General features: G+C 55.8%; 1 protein-coding gene and 1 pseudogene across 1 annotated transcript; both read left to right on the plus strand.

The window, feature by feature from the left end:
* The first annotated feature begins 2,501 nt into the window (after positions 1 to 2,501).
* LOC120665817 lies at positions 2,502 to 11,904 on the plus strand (annotated as a pseudogene).
* Positions 11,905 to 13,874: 1,970 nt separating this feature from the next.
* On the plus strand, positions 13,875 to 16,088 carry LOC120665828 (40S ribosomal protein S2-3-like). The gene is made up of 2 exons (XM_039945512.1): positions 13,875 to 14,643; positions 15,761 to 16,088. The coding sequence occupies exons 1-2, from the start codon at positions 13,966 to 13,968 to the stop codon at positions 15,920 to 15,922; spliced, it is 840 nt and encodes a 279-aa protein (XP_039801446.1). The 5' UTR covers positions 13,875 to 13,965; the 3' UTR covers positions 15,923 to 16,088.
* Positions 16,089 to 17,847: the final 1,759 nt, after the last annotated feature.

A 17,847-nucleotide genomic window follows, 5' to 3' on the forward strand; every position in this document is an offset into this window, starting at 1 on the left:
ATTGCGTGTGCTGTTCCGTTTAAATTTGCATCTCGACCGATGCTAGATTCCGAAGTTTGTGGTCCCTGGAAACTGGGAACCTGCTTTGTCCTCTGAAGAGCAGGGAATATTTGTATTTGTATGACCAAATTCAGAAAGAATATTGTCATGAACTACTCTGTCTTTGTGCGCAAACACAAATTTATACAGAAGCAGTGTTTTTTTGTGTGTGTTGTCCTGAACTCCTGACTGCTGACTCAGCACTTTGGGTGCTAGCTTCAACCTCTTCCTTGGGTGCAGCCTTTTCTTTTTCATATTTTTGATTTGGCCCTTGTACTCCAAATTTCTCTTATAAGCTCATGTTCTTCATTCTTCTTGCCGAAGTAAAGGTCAGAAGAAAACAAGTAGCAGAGAACAAATAAAACAGAAGAAATTTAATTGAGTTGAACTTTTCCCCTTGCTACAGTCCAGAGCGGCGAAACAAGGGCGACTCTCTTTCCCCCGCCGATTCGTCGTCCTCCTCGCCTCCGGAGCCTCGCCGGCGCCGGAGGAGGAGGGGGATCGACCGAATCGGCGGCGGGATTCGCTTTCCTTCCTTGTTTTCTAGGTTCTAGTAGCTAGGGTTAGGTCTCGTGGCGCGGGTGTGATGTGCGCCGCGTCTTTTGCTGCTCTGGGTGGCTGCCGGAGTTGGAGGGGCTAGCGGTGCTGCCGGCGGCGGCGGCAAATCCGGTGTCCTTCTCTGCGGCAGCGGACCATGGAGAATAAAGTGGCCTTGGGCGATGTGTCGACATCCCGGGCCTTCCTTCCCCCCTGCTCCATCTTCGACTAAGCGACGGCATCGAGGCGGCGGCGCCACGGTCTGCGTTGCTCCCAGCGATGGGCTGCGGTGGGCGTCGATCTCCTGGCTGTTGGTGATGCTCGTGTCATCGGTGGGGAGGAGGTTCGGCTCCTTCAAGGCGGATCCGGTGAGGACTACCTGCTCCGGCCGGCCTGTGAGGTTTGTGATCTCTTCCTTTTTGGTGAAAGGGAGGATGATCTGCGCGTCCCCTTGGGATTTTTGTTCCGGGCCATCTGTCTGGGTGGCTCCGGCGATGGGTTCGTGGGCAAGAAGATTAGAGGAAGGTGGTGTTGCTGGCGGTGTCTTCTCTTCTCCGGCGAGGTTGCTGCTGATGTGCCCCAGTGGACGACGATGCATCAGGGAGAGTGCTCCGTGGCGTTGGCTTATGCAGCGTGACCATGTGTTAGAGCTCCTCGGCGGCAAGATGAGATTCCCCAGGCTTGGCGGCGCCGGCGGTCGTCGGTGTCCACCGAGGAAGATGACCCTTGAGGGCTTGATTGTAATTTTCTATTTTCTCAGGGGCTTCTTTGTAATTTGGGGTTGTACTGCGCTTGATCTTTAATACTATCCCTCCTTTCGCAAAAAAAAAAGAAATTTCCTTATAGAAACGAGATCTCGCTTCACCATAGAGCTCATCCGAGCTAATAGCACATTATTGATTTTTTGAGGGGGTAATAGCACATTATTGATGACCCTGCAGGGTTCGTTGCGCGTTGCAACCAGTTCAGCTAGCATTCGTCAGGTCCCTCCGCAACATTTTGTAGCAGACAGTTAGCCCACGCCGGGAATTCCCAAGGAAAGCGAAAGCTGGACGAAGGGGGCAATTCAGTTGGACGCTTTCATCGCTCTCACTCGTACCCGTCACATCGTTCATATTGGCAACAAATGTGATCTTTAATTTGGTCCGATATAATAACCCACAAAAAGATCCTGTAGTCAGTTACTCAGTTTACCCTATTACATTTTTAGCTCTCTTTGTAATTGTATAGAGATGGCATTCCAATTTTCACTTTATTTTCACTTTTTAGAGAGGTATAATGTAGGAGAGGTGGGCTTTTGATGGACCTGCTGTCCAAATATAAAGTGCCACTTTGTTCTTGGCTGACTTGGGCAGGGGACACAGAAATTGTTGGTGTCATGCCTATTTTCGGTAATGCTACAGTACAGACATTTGGATTTTTTTAAAAAAATAGGACGCTTCAATATATGTTGTAATAGTTAAGTATAAATGTTGCAACAATTGATTCTACATATTTCACAATGGATGTTGCACGGAACAACGTTTATGTTGCGGCGGGAACCTAGAGTTTAGAGGATGTTGGTGTCATGCCGGGCGGCTTTTTTATTTTTATATTTTTTAAAAACATTTTTTTATAGAAATATATTTTCGGTTTCACATTTTACAGTTTTGTACCCCTACCGCAGCCAGCCTGCCTCTCGGCAGGGGGGCGGCAGGCGCCCCCCCAAATATAAAAGCTGAGCGAATTCTAAAAAGGCTGACCAATTTGATACAATGAACGAAATTTAAATTGAACATTAAAATATATTTTTGTAAAAAACGTTTTTAAAAAATAAAAAAAATAAAAAACCGCTCATGCCGGGGCCTTTGCTCAACAGAGATACCGCCAGCCCAGTAATGAAATAAACGGCCCACCTCGTAGCCCAGCCCAGCCCATAATCCCACTTGCCAGTTCCCCGCCGGCCGCCGCCGCCCGCCGCCGCGGGGCGCTTTACCAGCAGCTACTGCCTCACGGTCACGGGTCGCCGGCGACGTCATCGGAATACTTGCCTGCCGAACCTAGCCACGCCGTCCGCGGCGGTTCCACGCCGGCATCCGCGCGCGCGCGCACCTGCCTGCTGCCCAAGCCGCATGGAGAGCCAATCTCCCACTATTCCCGAAACCTAGGCACCTCCACGATCCCGGCCAGCCGCCGCAGCCCGCGGGCAGGAGAGGCGCACCGTCCGCTATTGCCCCGTGCCCCGTTCGTCGAATCCATCTACTCACCTCGCTCGGTCTAGTGTCCTCCCTGATCAATAGAGCCGAACAGTTGTGTTGGTGGTCTGATTGGGGATGTCAGAAACACATGATAAAGGTAAGCAGATTGAAGAGGAACAGGAGGCGGAAGAAGAAGAAGAAGAAGAGTATGTCTTGCTAGAGTTGGATCACTGTCTTTATTCAGACATATTGCCAGGTGCTCCGTTTGCACTCTCTGTAAGTTGATTCTTCGCTGAATCTAAAACTTTACGCAAATAGCTTGTGTAGTTCTCGGTCATTGATATCTTGGCTCATATCTATGGATTTTTTTTTGTTTATCACCTTTACTTTAGGTTACTAAGTTCTGTGTAATCATGTTTTTCAGGGTCTGGATACACTGACTCCCACCCTGACAGTAGGTGATGGTCTCAAGATGGTGAGTCATGTTGTGCTCTTGTAGGAGTAACTGCTACTTTGATGAATGAGGCCTTTTTTTACAGTCTGTACTCATCCATATTGCGCAATATGGATTGTAGGCGGTGTTAGTAGTTACTAGAAATGGTCGCGGCGTTACCGCGCATGGCCAGTGTGTGGTCTGCTTATGTGTAGATGGCCCTCACTTTTTTCCTATCTCGTCTGGTGAAGCGAGGTAGTTATAGGTTAGGATGGGTGCTTCAGCTTCTTATCCGCTGGTTTTGAGATCTCGTGCATGTGGACTAATTTCCCTTTTTAGTAAATCATTATAAATGGTGTGAGTTATAAAAGAACACTACGAGCATCTAAAAGGATTTACCAGCTATCTGTCCCACACTGTCGACTGTCGTAATGATCCACAATTGCCAGTATGTTTAACATACTATCTATTTGTCCTACAGTGCTGGCTAGTTCGTCAGCATATACAACATCAGAGAGAAACTGCACTTATGCTATCTACATGCAGACAGCATCAACCAGCTGTGAGCTTGCAAGCAAATGGGGGACGACAACACTTAGCCCCTTTCATAGAGATATTCTAGGAAGGATACTCTCTTGCAGCTGAAGCTAAAAACATACTCGTATTGCGTAAATAAATTGCTTGCTTCCAGGTTGCAAGAGCAATTAACCGAATAGAGAACGCCTCCAAGTGTCTGGCAGCTTTGATCTTCAATTAGGTGGTTGATCAGCAAAACAAAAGCAAGTCAGTAGGTACTTAAATGCCACTTACAAACATTAATCATTCTTCCCAAAAGATAGGTATCTTGTAAGTTGTCATTTCAACATGTATACTGTTGTATGGTTCCTACATATGTTCAGGGCTGTCGAAAGATTTGTTGGAATAAGTACTGAAATTGAAGCCATGGGAATTGCATGGCACCACATATAGAAATCTGACTGGTGGGCACTCATTAGTAATCATAGTTGTGGGATCAAATACAAAGCCAGAAAATTAACCCATGTTTTTTTTCTCTGTTTTTCTGATCAGCCTGTTAGAACATTAGCAAACTCCATATCTAAGTATTTAGTATTCTTAGGCTATAATCGGAGAAATTTTCCTTCGATGTGCAATGATACAAATCAGGTTTATATACGTAAGTTAAGTGAAACTGAAATGAGAATACAGATAAATGCATCAATGATAAGATATTGTTTGGTCTTCCTGTTGGTGTATATTGAGCCATGTGTATAGAGGCACATCTAGAGGCCCATGTATAGGTATTATATATACCCACCCTTCTAGGGTTGGAGGAATAGATCAATTATTCCCTCTCACATGGTATCATTAGCCTAGTTTTTTTCCTCCCTCCCAGCCGCCAGCAGCAGGCGCCGCCGGCATCCTCCTTCTCCCTTCCCCTCTCCTCCTTCCCTCCCCTCCCTTTTTCTGCTCTGCGCGCCGCGTGGGCCGGCGCCCCATCCTCTACTCCGGCTGCCGCCTCCGCCTGGGGCCGCCCTGCTGCCGCCGTACTGGGCGCCCAGGCTGGCCCTGGCGCGGGCGCAGGTGCGGGCGGGGCTGCCGCCGCCTAGGCCGGGCCTGCTGCCGCCGCCGCCCAGATCGGGCCCGCTACCGCTGCTCAGATCAGGCCTACCGCCGCCGCCCAGGCCGTCCTTGGCGCGGGCGCGGGCGCGGGTGGGCAAGCCGGGACTGCCGCCGCCCAAGCCGTCCCTGGCGCGGGCGCGGGCACGGGTGGGCCCACCGGGACTGCCGCCGCCGCGGCTCAGATCGGGCCTGCCGCCGCCGCCCAGGCCGTCCCTGGTGCGGGCGCGGGCCCGGTGCTGCCTCTGGTGCCCGCGGCAGACGCCGCCACCGCCGCTGCTGTTGCCCACCGCGCCGCGGTCACTGCCGGCAAGCAGCCCGCCGCCGCCGCCGATCCCATGTGGCCCGAGCTCGGGATGCCTCCCGGGGATGCGCCACTCTCCGCCTCCGCCTTCCGTGGACAGCAGGCCGACGCCGCTCTCGCCGCGGCCCTCCTCGCCGCCAAGTCGGAGGCTTCGGCGGCCCAGGAGTGGGTCCGCGTGGCTGCCATCACTTGGGAGTGCGAGCGCGCCACGGCCGACGCCCTCGCTCTCCGGGTCGCTGAGGCGGAGCACTTCCTCCGTGTCTCCGGCCAGCTGCCCGTCGACCCCGAGCACGGCGCCTCTTCCTCCCACCAGGCCCAGCCCGCTGGATCTGGAGCCCGGTACGACCCGGCCGACCCCATGGTCGCCCAGCTTCACCTCCAAGCCGTTGGCGTCCAAAACATCAGGGCCCTGGTCTCCGTCCTCCTCGACCCTGCATCCTCCTCCTACGGCCGCTGGCGGGACCAGGTCCTCCTCACCCTCCGCCGCTACGCTCTCGACGACCACGTCCTCGTCGACTCGCCGATCGAGGCGCGGGACGTGGCGTGGCGTGGCTGCGCCTCGACAGCGTCGCCATGTCCTGGATCTTCGGGACCATCTCCCTAGATCTTCAGGACCTCGTCAGGACCCACGGAGGCACCACGCGGCGGGCCTGGGTGGCGCTCGAGGGGCAGTTCCTTGGCAACGCCGAGTACCACGCCCTCTAGCTCGACGCCACCTTCCGCACCTTCGTGCAGGTGGACCTCTCCGTCGGTGAGTACTGCCGGCAGATGAAGAGCATGGCAGATGCTCTTCACGACCTCGGGGATCCGGTGTCCGATCGGGTCTTGGTGCTCAATGTCCTGCGGGGCTTAAGCAGCACCTACAACCACCTGAAGAGCTGGATCGCCCGCCAGAGGCCCTTCTCCACCTTCCTGCAGGTCCGGGACGACCTCGCCCTCGAGGAGATCACCAGGGGTCTCGCGCCTGGATCGTCCTCGCCCACCCCAGCCGCGCTCGTTGCTGCTCCACCGTCCTCCTCCGCTGCTCCTGCCACCTCCCTCCTTGGTGCTGCTCCCGCCGGGCAGACCGGAGGAGGGGGGGACGTGGACGTCGCCGGCCGGGGGGACGAGGTGGTGGTGGTGGCACCGGTGGCCCTGCTTCTGGGGGTACCGGTACCGGTGGGGGCTGTCGGGGCACGCTGGCTCCGGCTCCTGCCCCTGCCCCTGGAGGTACGCCCTTGCCATCCTTCAGCAATCTATGGCCAGGGCGCATCTCGATGTGGCCGTTCTAGGGTCCGGAAGGGGGGCCTCGTCCTCGGCTCCAGTCGGCGGCCATGTTCACTGGTGCCGCTCTCCTCTTCGCGTCGTCCTGGACCCCGCCCGCTCAGTCCAGCCAGCAGCCGACCTGGCCTGGGGGTGGGACCAGGCCGCTCTGGCGCAGTCCTTCAGCACCATGGGACTGACGCCGCCGGTCAGCATCGAGTGGATCGCTGACTCGGGTGCCTCGTTCCACACCACTCCTGATGCTGGTATCCTCTCTTCTGTCCGATCCCCACATCCTTCTTGTCCTTCTTCTATCATCGTTGGTGATGGGTCTTACCTTCCTGTCACCGCCGTGGGTTCTGCTCCTCGTCTTCCTAATGTTCTTGTCGCTCCCCAAATGGTTCACAACCTTCTTTCTATTCGCCAGTTTACTGCTGACAACTCCTGTTCTATCGAATTTGACTCCTTTGGTCTTACTGCGAAGGATTCGGCTTCCCGGCGTTCGTTCCTCCGATGTGACAGCCCGGGGCCCCTTTACACTCTTCGGCTTCCTGCTTCCGCTGCCTCGCCTTCGGCTTCTTCGTCTACTGCTTTTGCCGTGATGCCTTCCTCCACCACCTGGCACCGCCGGCTTGGTCACCTCGGCCGTGACGTTTTGGCTCAGATCAGCCGTAGTACCGATGTTCCATGTACAAGGCTCCTGCTGAGCACCTCTGTCATGCGTGCCAGTTAGGTTGTCATGTTAGACTTCCATTTTCTTCTTCTTCGCATGCTGCGCATGCTTTTGATCTGATTCACTGTGACCTGTGGACATCTCTTGTACTCAGCATGTCTAGTTATAAATATTATCTGGTCGTGGTGGACGATTTCTCGCATTACTCTTGGACTTTCCCCTTGCGCGCCAAGTCTGAGACTTTTCCCACCCTCCTCTACTTCTTTGCCTGGGTGTCCACTCAGTTCGGCCTCATCGTTAAGGCCGTCCAGTGCGACAACGGGCGGGAGTTCGATAACACCACATCCTGTTCCTTCTTCCTCTCTCGGGGTGTCCAGCTACGTATGTCTTGTCCGTATACCTCTCCCCAGAACGGCAAGGCTGAGCGGATGATTCGCACGACGAACGACATCGTGCGCACCCTTCTGATCCAGGCCTCTGTGCCCCCGCGCTTTTGGGCTGAGAGCCTCCACACCGCCACCTACCTGCTCAACCGTCTTCCGTCCACTGCTTCTTCTGCTCCCACTCCACACCACGCTCTCTTCAGTACCCCTCCTCGCTACGACCACCTTCGGGTCTTCGGGTGTGCGTGTTACCCTAACACCTCCGCCACCGCTTCTCACAAGCTGGCGCCCCGCTCGACTAGTTGTGTGTTCCTTGGGTACTCCCCTGACCACAAGAGCTATCGATGCTTTGACCTCACCTCTCGCCGCATCCTGATCTCCCGACACGTCGTCTTTGACGAGTCGGATTTCCCCTACTCCACCTCCTCCACTCCTTCTCCTGACCCCGAGCTGGAGTCTCTGTTTCCGACTGACCCGTTGGTCCAGCCACCGTTACCTGTTTGTCATTTCCCTGCAAGTTTTCCCGGCGCACCGGCACCGCTTCCGGTGATCCCTGCTGCGCCGAGCGCGGCCCTAGTGCCCGCGGTCGCGCCACGCGCTGCCCCTGGACCTCCGGTCGTGCCACGCGCAGACCCGGTGTCTCCCGCTGCGCCACGCGCGGCCCTTGTGCCTTACCCTGCACCTGCGCGGGTACGCTCAGCAGGTGCAGGTGTACTGACGCCGGTCGGCGCCGACACCGGCGCCGCAGCGGTACGCTCAGCCGGTGCAGGTGTACCGGCGTCGTTCGGCGCCGACAACGGATTCGCCTCCTGCTCCGGAGGCTCCTGCGACGCCTACACTGGAGCCGTCGCCGACGCCGCCTCCTCCGGCTCCCTCTCGAGCCGAGCCAGCGGTGTACCACCCGCCAGTCATCCATCAGGATCATCGGCATATCCATCCCATGGTGACTCGGCGGATGGCGTCTCAGGCCACGACTCTCTCCGCCACCGAGGGAGAGCCGCGGGTCTCTCCGGTACTCTCCTCTGTCCGCGACGCCATGACGGATCCTCACTGGCGTCGCGCGATGGAAGAGGAGTACGTGGCTCTCCTCGCCAACCAGACGTGGGACCTCGTGCCGCGTCCGTCTGGTTGCAATGTGGTGACTGTCAAGTGGATCTGGACGCATAAGCGTCGGGCTGACGGTACATTGGAGCGCTACAAGGCTCGCTGGGTTCTCCGGGGGTCCCACGTCTGGTGGTGAAGCCCGCTACGGTCTTCACACTGTAGCGGTACGCACTGTAGCGGGCTTCACCACTGGACTGAAGGTCTCATTATAGTCCACACCTGGCCGTCAGCCCGAGTCTAACATGTCTCTCTTCGTCTAATGCTGTGGGGATGAGGCTGCATATCTGCTGCTCTATGTCGATGACATTGTGCTCACAGCCTCCAGTCAGCAGTTGCTTCAGAGTGTAATCTCCTCTCTGCAGCAGGAGTTCGCTATGAAGGATCTTGGTCAGTTCCACCACTTCTTGGGCGTCACTGTTGAGCCTCACCCGTCTGGTCTTCTCCTTCACCAGCGGCAGTACGCACTTGATATCCTGGAGCGGGCTGGGATGACTGATTGCAAGCCCTGCTCCACTCCTGTCGACAGTCAGGCGAAGCTGTCTGCTGATCTGGGTGATCCGGTGGCTGATCCTACTGCCTACCGGAGTCTTACTGGAGCCTTGCAGTACCTCACTTTCACCAGGCCGGACCTCACCTGCGCTGTCCAGCAGGTCTGTCTCCATATGCATGATCCCCGGGAGTCACACCTTGCTGCGCTGAAGGGTCTCCTCTGCTACATCCGTGGCACAGTGGACCTCGGCCTGGAGCTTCACCGCTCGTCCTCTGCTGAGCTGGTGGACTACACCGACGCTGACTGGGCTGGCTGCCCGGACACAAGTCGCTCCACTTTCGGCTACGCCGTCTTCCTGGACGGAAACCTGGTCTCCTGGTCGTCCAAGCGGCAGCCGGTTGTCTCCCGCTCTAGTGCTGAGGCGGAGTGCCGTGCTGTTGCTAACGGCGTGGCGGAGGCGTCCTGGCTACGACAGCTCTTGGCGGAGCTCCACAGCCCGCTCGCCAAGAGCACGCTCGTCTACTGCGGCAACGTCAGCGCCGTGTATCTCTCCACCAACCCCGTCCAGTATCAGTGGACGAAACATGTGGAGATTGACCTGCACTTCATGCGCGACAGAGTCGCCGTCGGCGATGTTCGGGTACTCCATGTCCCGACTACCTCCCAGTTTGCTGACATCTTCACCAAGGGGCTGTCCTCCTCGACCTTCTCGGAGTTTCGCTCCAGCCTCAACGTAGCCGGTGGCTAGTTGTAGTTGCGGGGGAGTATTAGCCCTTTGTACTCTCTTCTTGTCCAGTTTTGAACACCGCTGCGCCGGTTGTTCAGACTGCGGAGGGGTGTTGGCTTTCTTGTTGTCCAGTCTTGAACACCGCTGTGCCGGTAGCTCAGACTGCCGGGGGGGGGTGTTAGTGTATGTTGCCTTTCTTGTTGTCCAGTCTTGAACACCGTTGTGCCGGTAGTTCAGACTGCGGGGGGGTGTTGGTGTATATTGAGCCCATGTGTATAGATGTTTATCTAGAGGCCCATGTATATGTATTATATATACCCACCCTTCTAGGTTTGGAGGAATAGATCAATTATTCCCTCTCACACTTCCAATATGATTAATAATTGTGTGCTGCCGAGATTAACGATGCTAGCTAATTGACTCGTCGAGGAGAGAGCAACTAAGGATGAACAGTGCGCTGCAGCATCAGAGGCCGCTCGGTGGGAGCAGTCAGTGGAGGGCATTGCCAGGCGAAAGGAGTTCGCTGCCGTCGGCCGGCGCAGCCATCCCAGACCCCTCCGCCTGCCTGACTGATTGCGGCCGAGCAGGCGTGCCACCGGATGGAGCTGCTCAGCGCAGGCGGCCGTCGGAGCGCTCAGGTGGAGCGTCGCGGCACCGTCGGCCGGCGGAGCATCCAGGATGCGCTGGTGGCCTCTTTGTTTGACGGGAGATTTTGTGAGCGCTCTGATTGCGACGGCGGCAGGGACGCGAAGAAGCAGCAGGTAAGGGAAGAGAGGATGGAAGCAAGAGACTTCAAGAAGGCTTTAGAAGTGCCGGTATGTACAAGCCACGTTGAAGCGTTCGATGACGTTAGTTTTTCATCCAACACTAGAGAGAAAAAGAGACGACGTGGCCCTATAAAATGCTCTGGTTTGGTGCATAAATCGTAGATAGAGATTTGCACGTTCATAAACATACAGCCTAATTTGTTGGCTTCAACCTTCAGAAAATCTTGTTTGATGCTTTTATTGCTAGTCTATCTGATCAAAATCAATTACTTGTTCGTGTTCAAATGTTAGAGTGTGACTATGGAGTGCTTATTCATCAAGACCAAAAATTCATAGTAGTGCTTACGCCTTAGAAAATTTCAACAAGACAAGATGGAAACATGATGTTTCTGAAACCCATAAGTCGTTTGTGCTTCCTTTAGTACCAAACATGCATAGATGCTGATCTCTTCTTTTAGTACCAAAGTATCCCATTAGGCTGCTTTGGTATTTTTTCCCCCTTGTGCTAATGATTGGGCTTCATTATCCCCAAAAAAGTGCCTGCAGATTTGCAATTCGTACATTTAAGCTTCATGCTCTAACCTGCTTACCGAGTGTGCTATTACTAATGACTTTGTTTAATGACAGATTGGAGAATACGAAGAAACTGTTGGCACATGCTATTTATTCTCTGAAAGTGGTAAGTGCCACTGAAACTATCCTCCCTCTTCTAACATTTGGCAAATATTTGTCTTCATTGCTAGTTAAATTTCTCAGAAATGGATCTGATACTGCGTGAGCATGCTGCTCTTGTTTCCTGAAGATTTCAGATGTTTACTTCATATTAGTTTCATATAAGATGGTTTTGTTTGCCCTTAATGCACCCCATTATATGGGTATGATTGGACCAGTGAATATAATTTTCTTTTTTATGATCAAACTTTGTCAGTTGTGCAATAAATAATCTCAACTCCTGCAGTTCTTTGGGAACCTCCTTGGCGCAGAATCTGAGAAACTCTATTGTTTGATCCAATGAAGTTCATCACAGTAGATCCATTCACTGTTTTTCCTCTTCTATTGTCAGAAGCTGAACCAAAACCTCCTAGTGATGAGACTACACCTTACGATGTAACCACAGAAAAACCAGTCACCAGCAGCAATGAAGCTCTGTCGAAGGAGGTGAATCATCTGGCCAGCGTTCAAAGGATCCTCAAGTTTCGGCCAATCAACGCCGAAGCACCCGCAGCACGGAGCATATCAGGATAATGACAAGGAAATCTGCAACAGAAACATGTAGCCGCCATGTTCTTCAACGCCTTCAGGCTGTCCGCAGTAGGCTTTGTAAGCCATCCGCAACACCATATACAGAGTGAATGTGGAGAGAAAAACGCCGCAGCGGTGAACTCTAAAACGGTCTGTATGATTCCGTATCGAGCTCCACGCGCCAAATCCAGCGAGCTTGGAGAAGGAACTGCAAGCACCGACGTGGCGCGGGGCCTGCGACCCGCACGCATCGCAACCACCGTTGATGAGGAGGGGGGAGAGGGAGAGGGAGGGGCCTCGGCTGAGGAAGGAGCTCGCCGCCCCCGCCGCGGAGCTTGGCTGCCGGAAGGGGTAGATCTCGGAGGAGGGGCACCGGCGGAGGGAGCAGCGAGGAGGAGGAGCTCCTGGATCTGGCCGGCGTCGGAGCTTGAGGGCCGCCGAGCTCGAGTCGGGCCATGGCCGCCGCGCCGCCGAGCTCGAGCTCGGCCATGGCCGCCGCGGCACCGGGCCATGGCCGCCGCGCTGCCGAGCTCGAGCCGGGCCATGATGGCGAGCATGGCGACCTCCATGGGCGGCGAGCAAGGAGAAGGAGGGAGCATGGCGAGCTCCATGGGCGGATCGAGCTCGCGCCGGGGGCTGGGCCCCTGCTCCGCCGCGCCAAGGTCCAGGGGCGGCGGCATGCTCCATGGCCCGCGCGCCCCATCCCGGCCCTGGAGGAGGGGGCCGAGCTGCCCCGCTGGGCCCGCTCCGCCTCACCATGGCCGCCTTGACCCGCCGAGGCCGTCCCGCCATGGACCCGCCGAGGCCGTCCCGCCATGGACCCGCCGAGGCCGCCCCGCCACGCCGCCGGGACTCGGTCGCCGTTGGCCCGCCCCCGCGCCGCCGCGTGGCGTGCTGTCGGCACCCGGCCCTGCTCGCCACGTCGCTACGGCCGGCCATCGTGGTTGAATCGGGGGCCCGCGCGGAACCGCTCTGCCATGGGCACCGCCGCAGGAGGAGTCGCCGGAGCTGCTGCTGCCGTGCGCACCGCGGCCCTGCCCTGGCCAGATACGCCCTAGCTCGGCGCGGTGGAGCTCGCGGTCGGTGAGCTCGAATCCGCCAAGCTCGCGGCGGAGGCGCGCGCGGGGGCCGTGAGGGGGCGCATCGGGGATAGGGAGGGCGGGGTGACGAGCGACGCCGCAGAGGGAGGGAGGAGGATGGCGCCTTTCGGAGCTGCTGCTGCAGCCAAGGGCCGCGGCGGCGCGGAGGCGGCCCGAGACGGCACTGAGCTCGGCCTCCCAAGGGCGGCCCTCCCTTGACTGTCTGCTCCGCCCGGCCGCGCGACGCTTGCTCCGCCCGCGTGCGGTCGCCTGCCTGTCGCTGCGAGGGAGAGGGCGGGAGGCGCCGGCGCTGGCGAGGAAGGGAGGGAGGAAGTGCGCCGGCGCCGGCGAGGAAGAGGAGAGAGAGGGAGGAAGAGGCAGAGAGGGGCGCCCCGTGTGGGGAAGAAGAGGAGAGAGGGAGGGGTGGTGGATAAAAAAAAATCTGATTTATGGGCCCCATTTAGCTGGTAGTTGGTATAAAGAATGGATGAGAATGAATGAGTGCAGCAAAACTGGATATAGAGAAGAGAATCACGATGACCAGGCAAGAATATTCCATTTAGAGAGTGGATTTGGAGTACCACGAGTGCGGATAGCCTCAGTGTCCAGTAAGGAAATCTGCAACAAAAACATGTACTAGCTGCTAAGGCTTCACGGCAAATGGGCTTTCTTCTCAAGTTCTGATGCTATCCTTTTCTTTTATAGACTGACCTTCTTTTAGATAATAGGTTCCCCCGTTTTATCCTAGAATATTCACGTTCATGTGCTGAAGATTCAGCTAGCACATCATATTCTATCAAGGCCCTAAACTTGACATCATTAGCATCTCCAAAAAATGTTCAAAATATACTTCCAAAAATAAATTTTGGGAACAAATACAAAAAACACTCGACTCCACAGGCCCTTCGGGCCCAAGCCCATACGTTTCGGCCCACCAAACTGCCCAGCCTAATCCATTCCCAGGGCCCAGCCCAACTCCCCATTCTCCAAACCCTAATCCCAACCTCTCCGCAGCCACGCTGTATATAAACCGCCGCCACCCTCCTCGCCTCTTTCCTCCCAAACCCTCGCCGCCGCCGCCGCTGCTGCCAAGCACATCGCACCCGGTGCGACACCCCCCGGCGAGAGCCCACCCCCCATCCCACCCAACCATGGCGGACCGCGGAGGCGAGAGAGGCGGCGAGCGCGGCGGCGAGCGCGGCGGCTTCGGCCGCGGGTTCGGGCGCGGCGGGCGCGGCGACCGCGGCGGGCGCAGGGGCGGCCGGCGCGGCGGGCGCCAGCAGGAGGAGGAGAAGTGGGTGCCCGTGACTAAGCTCGGGCGCCTTGTCAAGGATGGCAGGATCAAGCAGATGGAGGAGATCTACCTCCACTCGCTCCCCGTCAAGGAGCACCAGATCGTGGAGGCCCTCCTCCCGGGGCTCAAGGACGAGGTCATGAAGATCACGCCGGTGCAGAAGCAGACGCGCGCCGGGCAGCGCACGCGCTTCAAGGCCTTCGTCGTCGTCGGCGACGGCAACGGCCACGTCGGGCTCGGGGTCAAGTGCGCCAAGGAGGTGGCCACCGCCATCCGCGGCGCCATCATCCTCGCCAAGCTCTCGGTCGTGCCCGTCAGGAGGGGCTACTGGGGGAACAAGATCGGCCAGCCGCACACCGTGCCGTGCAAGGTCACCGGCAAGTGCGGCTCCGTCACCGTGCGCATGGTGCCGGCGCCCAGGGGGTCCGGGATCGTCGCCGCGCGCGTGCCCAAGAAGGTGCTCCAGTTCGCCGGCATCGAGGACGTGTTCACCTCCTCCCGCGGTTCCACCAAGACGCTCGGTAACTTTGTCAAGGTATACAGATCTTTGTCTAATCCTCGTTGTTACTTGCTGATTGAGTTGTGCATTAAATGTTTGCTTGTTGCTATGTTTGTTGAGCGCTGTTGCTTTACTCTCTATAATTGTACGAAATTAAAATTGAATAAGATTGATGATTCTGACTGTCAAGTTAGTGTTGGCTGTGTAGCTCTCTGTTCCAGCTTTTATATGATAATTGTTGTCTTAATTTTGTTTTCAGGTCCAATTCCTGTACTTGGTAGACCTTGTGTTACTTCTGTTCTAGTGTCGTTGTAAATAGCTAAGTGGAACCACAACAATTTAGTTTTCAGCTGTCTGTCTGGATTGCATTGTTGCGTTATTGTCTAGTATGTTAATTCCCTGTCTCTAGATTTACTCATTCACGCTGGGTCATGATGTTGGTCTCTAGTATTTTTTGTCATGTTTTTTGTGATGTTGGTCTCTAGAATGTGTTATTTAAGACAATATGCATTGTGTTCAATGCAGTTAGCCTTCTCTAGATTTCTTTGTCTCCTAAAGTTGGTTTAGTTTATCTAAGTCAAACCATTTTAGCTATGGCCATCAGTAGCGAAACAAATTGTTTTGGAATACGTCGTTGACTGCCTATTTTTACAAAATGATATAGAAATGATTGACTGCCTATTTTTCACAAAATGATATAGAAATGAATAGACGAAATTTTATTTTGTACTGTGTATTGCTAATATTTTTTTATGGCTGGGAATATTTTTTTTCTTCAAATCTGACTGTTCCACTCCCGGGTACCTAGTAGTTTGTGGGTAAAACAATCAGTTACATGACAATTTGGGTTGGAATTCATGTCAATTTTCAGTCAGTGGAATATTGGTTTGAGGCTGAATGGTAACTTTTAGCTTTGTTTGATCTAACTGTCGTCTTAATTCTGGACGTAAAATTGTTACTGTCCCCTAGGGTCAATAGTTTTCACCATGTAACCTCTACCACTGTAAACTGTGCATCATTCGGTTGCTTTGGGATAATCCCAGCTAAATCATCTTTCATTCCCAACAAAAACTATATCAGTCCAATCAACTTGGTTGCGCAAAAAATGCTATGTCAATTCATATTGGTCTGAGTATGTCGTTTTTGCTTGCAGGCCACCTTTGATTGTCTGATGAAGACCTATGGCTTCCTGACTCCGGAGTTCTGGGATGAGACTAAGTTTGCCAAGACCCCGTTCCAGGAGTTCACCGATCTCTTGGCCAAGCCAACAAAGGGACTTGTGATCGACGCCCCTGTGGAGACTGCAGAAGCTTAAACCTGTTGGAAGTTCACAACAAAGTTTGCTTGTAGTAGAAACTGGTTTCCTATCTACTTCTGTGTGGGTTATTATTATGCATTACTACTGTCTCGGATATCTCAGTTTTGAATTGTGAAACCTTAAGATATGCACTTAAATATCCAGATGGTCTGTTCTTGTTTTACCGTTTGAAGCCCACATGCATTTCAGACTGCTTTTGCCGAAACATTTACTGCCTCTGTTGTGCATGAAATACTTAGTGAAAAGATTATAAATTACCAAATTAGAAAGCTCAAATTCTACTGGTTCCTCGGAAAATTACAAAGCTATAATTTTATCAGGTTCTGGACTTGTGGATAGGTTTCTGAATATGGCCCAAATTGTAGCATTTGGTCCTAAGATGTGCCTAATTTTTGCCCCGATCTCATCTCCGACTATCATCTCATTTCTTCTCCACCACTGCGCCGCCCGACGAAAGGAGTTCGCCCGGGTCTGGGAAGGGAGGCTGCGCTCAGGGCGGCATGCTGCGAAACCGAAGAGAGGCTCCGCTCGGGTAGGCGTTGAGACGGCGTTGATTTCGCAAGGGCGCTGAGAAACCGAGAGTGGAACAGATTTGATCGCAACCGGCTGATTTTACCGAGCGGAAACCACGAGGATCGGACGGATGAAAGTACCGACAGGGACTACGACACTGCTAAACGGGAAGTAACAACCACTATTAAGTCGTCGCGGTGCTGGTTTATTGCAGCTCCCGCTTCTCGCTTGGCGAGCACGCGGCGACCTAGCTTCATCTTGAGCTGCCCCCCGCGGGCAGCCGGCGCCGCCGGGCAGTGGCGTACGCTCTCCTCGTGCAGAGCGATGTTGAGCAGCAGCCCGGCCTCCCCAGCGGGGACCTCGTCGTCCGCCAACAAGTCCCGCGCCGAGAACACCTTGTCCGCGCTGTTGCTCTCGGGGTCGTACGCGAACACCTCGTGCCGGTTCGTGGCGAGCAGCAGGTTCCGCCGCCGGGCGAGGAACCCAGCGGGAGCATCCGGATCCCACGGCCCAGGTCGTCCCTCGCCGGCCGGGCCAGGCTCGCCAAGCTGATTCGCCAGCGCAGCGACCACGCCGGCGGCGTCGAGCCGGCCGCCGGGGTCCAGGTCCAGAGGTCGTACCTTTCTGCGGCGAAGCGGCTGTCCACCACCGCGCACAGCGAGCCGTCGAGGTCGGCGAGGTGGGAGATGCAGTGCTCCCGTCTCTCTGGCGGGCGCACCCACTCGAACTGCCAGGTGGTGCCCACGGCGAGCGACAGGATGGGCTCCGGCGTCCCGAAGTGGATCGCCGCCTCTAATCCAGCCAAGAAGTTGGTGCTAGCGCCCATGAGCCAGTAGAAACCCCCGTCCACGAACACCGGCGGCCGGCCGTCAAGGCCCCTCGCCGCGTGCGGCGGCGCCTGGCTGGCGCATGGGCGCCACCCGCCGGACCTCAGGCTGTACACCTCGCAGCGCTGCCGCGAGTCCCGGCCCTCGTAGAGCCTCACCACCGTGTGCTCCCGCGCCGACGGGTCGAAGCCGAGGCCAGTGCTGGACAACTCGTGCTCGTGGAGGCTGCTGTTAGCAGGGTCCGTCTGTCTCTTGGCCGGCGCGCACGGCGGCAGGGAGACGTGCTCGCCGGTGGAGAGGTTGCAGACGTGGTACGCGGACGCGCTGGGCTGGAACAGGAGGGTGAGCTCGCGGCAGGGCTTGCTGCCGGACAGGACGACATCGGTGGCGCGCAGGTTGCCCACCGTCAGCAGCTCGCGGGCCGCCGCCTCGTCCGGCGGGTTCTGATGCTGTGCGGTTAGCAGCTTAAGCCTGGACGAGTAGAAGGCCGTAGTAGTGCTGGAGCCAGCGGCGGAGGGCGCGAAGAAGACGATCTCCGGCGGACGGCTGCCGGCTGCCGGCTGCCGGCGGCTCTGACGGCGC

This window comes from Panicum virgatum, chromosome 2K (assembly GCF_016808335.1).
Source record: "Panicum virgatum strain AP13 chromosome 2K, P.virgatum_v5, whole genome shotgun sequence".
NCBI lineage: Eukaryota > Viridiplantae > Streptophyta > Magnoliopsida > Poales > Poaceae > Panicum > Panicum virgatum.